The 5,844-nt window shown below is 38.6% G+C and overlaps 1 protein-coding gene across 1 annotated transcript in view; it reads right to left on the bottom strand.

Moving 5' to 3' along the window:
- Positions 1 to 86: 86 nt before the first annotated feature.
- Positions 87 to 5,844, bottom strand: part of LOC131885160 (uncharacterized) — a 6,743-nt gene continuing 985 nt past the window's right edge. Inside the window, exons 3-14 of the mRNA XM_059233100.1 lie at positions 4,924 to 5,029; positions 4,025 to 4,080; positions 3,598 to 3,615; positions 3,462 to 3,534; positions 3,355 to 3,370; positions 2,473 to 2,519; positions 2,264 to 2,368; positions 2,068 to 2,191; positions 1,442 to 1,563; positions 617 to 699; positions 407 to 548; positions 87 to 341 (exon numbers count right to left, since the gene is read on the bottom strand). Coding sequence (XP_059089083.1) covers positions 223 to 341; positions 407 to 548; positions 617 to 699; positions 1,442 to 1,563; positions 2,068 to 2,191; positions 2,264 to 2,368; positions 2,473 to 2,519; positions 3,355 to 3,370; positions 3,462 to 3,534; positions 3,598 to 3,615; positions 4,025 to 4,080; positions 4,924 to 5,029 — 1,011 coding nt within the window. The 3' untranslated portion in view covers positions 87 to 222. The remainder of the gene's footprint in view (positions 342 to 406; positions 549 to 616; positions 700 to 1,441; positions 1,564 to 2,067; positions 2,192 to 2,263; positions 2,369 to 2,472; positions 2,520 to 3,354; positions 3,371 to 3,461; positions 3,535 to 3,597; positions 3,616 to 4,024; positions 4,081 to 4,923; positions 5,030 to 5,844) is intronic.

Raw genomic sequence — 5,844 nt, 5'->3', positions numbered from 1 at the left:
TCCGGGTAAAATATGTTTCGCTGATTTTTTTAATGCTTAATGAGCCAATGCATCAGTACATGTTTGGAGCCGAATAAAGCATAGACATAAGTGAGACAAATCATGTTTATTGAAACCTAAACTTATTTTTTAAACTATTTTTAACGTCGCCGAATACAAGAGCTTTAGCTGTTCATTTTCCGAACGACCGACATTATCCGTTTCGTTTAACTAGCATAATAACTAGCACGGAATCTGATTGTAGTCCAAGGAGAATCCCTTCAGATTAGCAAATATTACTTGGTTGCCGTCGTCGGCCTTCAATGTATGCACTTGAACTCGAAATGGAGTGACTCGGGTTGCTGAAATCAAAAGCGCATGTACGTAAGTAAAGATTCATAGACACTCCCAAGGAAACTCGTCTTACACAAAAGTGCTCCTGGCGTTGTATCACCACTTTGACTACTGAAAGTCATTCCACAACGGTAATCAGAGAAGCCTCTTGTCCCACTCGGATTTATGGCCATACTTGGCACAGTCACAAAGTTTCGATTCTTGCATATTTGTACCTGCATTGAAAAATGGAAATAGGCATTAATAAATGAACGAGAGCGTGATCCAATTGGAGATTGTTCACCTGAGCTTGACCATTCCCATTTTCTGATAAAGAAAATGCATCAATCACACCGGGTGTCTCGAACAACTCAAATTGACAGAAACCTGAAACGAGATGAATGCCGATGGAATTATTCCGACTTTCATGACAAGTAATATTGTTCTGTGTAATATTAACAGGTTGTGACCGAAGCAACTAATTTCACTCTCATCATTGGGTGATGTGACGTAACACCAACGCTGAATTCAACAACCGTCCCATGACAACCAGAAGATCTACAAGATTTTAATGTCATCTTATTAATGCAATACTTCTTACTTCTTACATTGCCCATTTCCATTCTCCACGATATGTAGAACATCTGATTCAAAATCTTAATCTTTCATTATTTTCTTTCTTAACGCTGTACATTTTTGCCCTCCATTGTGGTAGGGCTTGATGGCAACAAGACACCCCTTGATGTATTTTTTCGTGAAGCTTTGCAAAAGTAATTTAAGCCAACTCCTAGAGACGTCACTCAAGTGTCTCGCTCGACTCAGATCCCGCTGTTGAGTAGACGTTCCACCTCTTAGCAAGTGCATACTTTGGGACCTGGGCTCAATTGGCAAATCTAAACGAGTCTCTCCTTTTTGTCTTGCGAACCCACGGACAAGCAGTACGTCAGATATGGGCATGCACGGTTACAATTTGAGGATTAGACACAAGCCAGTGCACCATAAAAAAGGCATGGTCCTCAAAGAGAAATGAGTTTTCATGGTTGGATGCCATGTCAGATCCGGGCAGGAAATCCAAGAATGACATGCGCAACATGATTACTACCTTGTCAGTTACATGTAGGCCTCTTACCTTCTTCTTGACGGATGCAATGTGAGTAATCTTGATTTCGGAGCAACTGATTGCCTTGGAAATTGTAGGTTGTGAGCGTACCAGATTGTCCGGTAAAATATTGAGCGCAACCCGATGGGGCCCTGAAATGAGACAATGATTGTCTATTACTATCCCTAATTGGCAACATTTCGAATCTCATGGCTGATAGTTCTTAGTAGCTATCGTTTACTGGCTTTACATTTTCTGCTTCTACTGCACATGACATTTACTCTTTGAGTTTTCTGTCGTTTTTTTACAAAAGATTCAGGGACGAAGCTTAAAAGCGACCTTTAGAATAAGCCCACAAAATAGGAATTTGAAGTTACCCACTCCCCTTGTAACTTGGGCAATACAAGTACGTATTTACCGTCAAATGTCAAACTATGAAATATGGGATTAAAGTATTTGAAATAGCCAAACTAGTTATGACGTTCCAGACAACAAGTTACGGTCAATCAAATGCCTTTCATTATCTAGATTATGTTTGCAAAAATTCCAGTTTCGCTCGACATTTTTGGTCGTTCAAAACTTAGGCTAATGTCGTTTATCATCCTAAGCCACATGATGAGGAAACGACCATTGAACAAGAATGCTGTCTTTGGTACCTGAGCCGGCTCTGACAATCAATATATGTGACCTTGATTTTGTATCGTCTATCTCCAGGGGAAACTCCAGTTTGGATAGTCAAGGATCCTGCCGTGGTTCCCATCCTGGAGCTTTCAATATACACTGGAAGGCAGATTTATGTCATGCTAAATGATGAGAGAAGCAAGCCCAATTAATTGATCTAAAATGGCTTACTATGTTGACCACTTAACGTCCCACAAACAGCAGGTGGAAATGCGAATGGTGACCCGGACAAAGGGCTTCCAACTTGAAGAGAGTCGCCCGCTCCTCCGCACATGCCTGAAAACAAGTTGGATGGAGTGAGTAATGACCTGAACAGAGATGGAGAGCGACGACGAGTTTATAGCGACGTCTGTTGGTTGGCCTCAACCACTTTGACAGACCTGCGAAGGTGGGATCCGTTCTCAAGACAGTTGTGTCGAAGTCCAATCTAGAATAGATATCAGGCAAAATCATTCCATTAAACTCTGAACTAGTTTCCATTGGATGATGAAGAATGTCGGTCTTGACAACTCCTGCTAAGCAATTAATGGTCTGGAAAATCTCTGCATTTCAATCCTTCTTCGCCGCTTTGACGGGTTCAAGATAGGTAAAAACGCACATCATTTGTGTATGAGGACGCAAATAATTTAGGAGGAATCAATGGTCAATGAATACCTCTAAAACTTTTGGTTAAGTAGATGCAGGCTGCACTTTGGCTCAAGAGAATTGCAAAATATGCGTGACAATGGGCAAAATCGAGAGGAACAAGTTTAACTTGGAGATTTAGACACAAATAACAAATTTTTCTTCTCCTTTGGTTTGGTCTTTCACGGGCTTTTCTAACCGCTACAGGGAATGTAATCCCCCAATACTATTGAAATGAAAGGTTATAATTCTTCTATTTATTACCTTTCAATCTTTGTTTGATATTTTGTCTACCAACGAATTTGAGTTGGCAGACCCAGCTAGTCCTTGAATGTAGGGTTGATCGGGAATGCTACTTTAAAAAATATTTGTTTGAGTAAAAATGAAAGAAAGAGTAGTTTTTAAATAAAACAAGTCTATAACAACCTGGCAGATTTGTTGTTCACGATTAGTTTTTCAAAATCAAATTAGCCTTATAACCAGGCGATAATGGTCTATGAATTTTAAGATCAGGGTGTACGTACAACCACAGAGGCCTTTAACTCTTACAGATATACTAGGCCCAAAAAAGTTTACACGTGACAAGCAAATGTTCAATTCTTTTAGCACTAAATTATAGACTTTAAATGCGTACTCACCTTATTTGACAAATATCTAAAGAAGAGAATGATATGAATGAGTAATGAAAAAGATCTAGTCCCATTGTGTGGGACTATGTGCGTATAAGATGTGATCAAATTCTTACTATCGTCAATCCGATTGAACATAAAGTTACATGATTGGCTAACGGTGGCGTCCGATGCTGGGAAACTCGGATTCTATGGGATACAAAAATAAGCCGTTCAATTTATGTACCCAATGTACTTGATCTTGTCAGTTACCTGAACGTAGGTGCAATTCTGAAAGTGAACAAAGTCGTTGAATTTTTAGTATGTTTTTCTATTACAATACACATCTAGTTGCGCTGTAAACATTACTACCTGACATCAATTGAAAAAATATGGCCAGATAATTTAAGAGCAAATTCAAAAAAGGCTTTGTTAAAATGCAATCTTAGTTTGTAGTCTTGATGTGTTTCGCTCGGATAGTCAGCTTTTAAGCCCACCGGATATCATTTGCAGTGCAGCTCACACCATCACCAAATAAGGGTATAGAAATGAGATTACGAAAGGGCTTGAATGTGATTCACCACGTGTTTCTAGGACTCGGCCCTTTTTCGCTTAAATCAGGGCGCTATGTGAAGCTCTTTTGGTAATGAAGGAGGCATTCTGGGTCTACACATATCTCTCGTAACTGGTTTGTGCTTACCTGGTTGACGGTCCCTCCGCAAGTTCGAACAACAAACATGCAACAGATCCCAAAACCTGTAGCATGAAAGCAAATCTTCATCAGATTATTCAGACATCAAATATTCAAGGGCTGTCAACAACATGCTGAATCAGTTTTGATAGATTAAAAATCATAACTGAAATGTTGAAACGGAGTGGCTTTTTTTCTTCAGTCTATATTTCGGGATTTTCCTCTCATTGGATCGAGCATTTATATTAGTTATTATAAATATTTATATTATCGGTCCCATTCTAGGCTCCAATTTGATGTTATCATGATAGGATCAAGGGAATCATACTAAGACTAATGCATCTTTACTTCTCACCTAACGAAAGACTAAAAAGCAAATCTCCAAATAAATCGGCTAGTTTTAGCCAAGGTGATTTAAAATTGCCCCCGTCGCACTCTTAGTAAATAAATGTCATCAAAAGAAGGAAGTTCTAATTGTCAATAATAATTGATCGCAACCAAGCAAAATTAATGTAAACGGAAAACAGATTTTAGACTGAATTCCATTTATAGACGAGACAAACCTTACCTAAACAAACAACTAGTTTCTCCCTACACTCTGCAAACATGATCTTCGAAACGTGGTTTGAATTTTCAACATGTCTGTCACGTCAACATAAATCCCGACGATCTTTTTGTCTCAAGCATGATCATAGGTGGCATTCCTCAGCATCGCAATACCAGACAAAGTCGACAAGTATTTTGCCAGGCATCTTGGGGTTATCCAGTTTTCCTGATACCCTTCAAGCTCTACATGAGCAAACCCATTTGCAAGAGTATTGATCCCTTTTTTTTAAATCTCAGATGACATTTATCTCAATCTAGAAGGAGGTTGTGCACAAAATGAATCATGTCTGGAATTATCTTACCTGAGGCACAATTCCCGTCGGCCGATCCACCTCTTTCTTGACAATTGAGTTGGCTGAGACAAGTTCCTCGCATTGTTCTGTCACTTTGGGTTATACATTGGTCATTCTAGAAACAAACTCCTTCCCATTAGTTGTTGCTCTGTTATGCAAAACTGCAAAATAAGGGGCCTAACGGTTAGCCCAAGTGGAAGGGCCCCTTTCAAGAAATATTGGGAGGAGGTTAAGCTAAATAAGGAGTTTGTAAGGTTACATTCCTCTTATTCATTTCCTCATAATCTGTTTAATAGAAGGGACAAGAAAGCGGTTGCCTTCAAAGATACCGAAATCTTAAAGGCATAAATGAAGTTTGGACACTAATAAACAAGGCTCTAGTTGATTTAATACGGTATCTGAAACAACCAAGTTTTATTATTTCACATGAAGTATGCGCTTGGGTTAACTTGCATTAAAAATGTTAATACTATTTGGCCAAAACTTACGTTGATATCAACCTTTAAATTAAGATTTGGGCTTGGTGTGTAAACAATTATTTCCACGGATTTCACAAATGTCATTAAAAGTCTCAATTCAATTCAAAAGATACTCCGCGGCAAACAGGCTTTGATTTATAAAAAGAGCTTTTGTTACCATGATTTTGACTTTATTCTCAAAAGCAAACCAAACGCCTCTTTAGGAAACTTTGTTTCATGGTTCCCTGTTCGCAAATGGCTGGAAGGCACATTTAAAGCCTTTGCAAATGAGCCCTTGGTATTTCAGAGCTGTAATTCTCTCTTTACCAGACAGTTATTCAAATTAGAATATGAAGAAGTTGAAATGATTAACACCTTAAATTCAGGTTACTTTAACAATTATTTAAGTCCTTCTATCTTCTTCCTCATGTTATTTTATTTTTCAAAATACTTCCCTGAAATATTCCCTTAG

Source organism: Tigriopus californicus, chromosome 8, assembly GCF_007210705.1.
Source record: "Tigriopus californicus strain San Diego chromosome 8, Tcal_SD_v2.1, whole genome shotgun sequence".
In the NCBI taxonomy this organism is placed as follows: Eukaryota; Metazoa; Arthropoda; class Copepoda; order Harpacticoida; family Harpacticidae; genus Tigriopus; species Tigriopus californicus.
The sequence above is the reverse complement of the archived record's forward strand: the minus strand, read 5'-3'. Positions and strand labels throughout refer to the sequence as shown.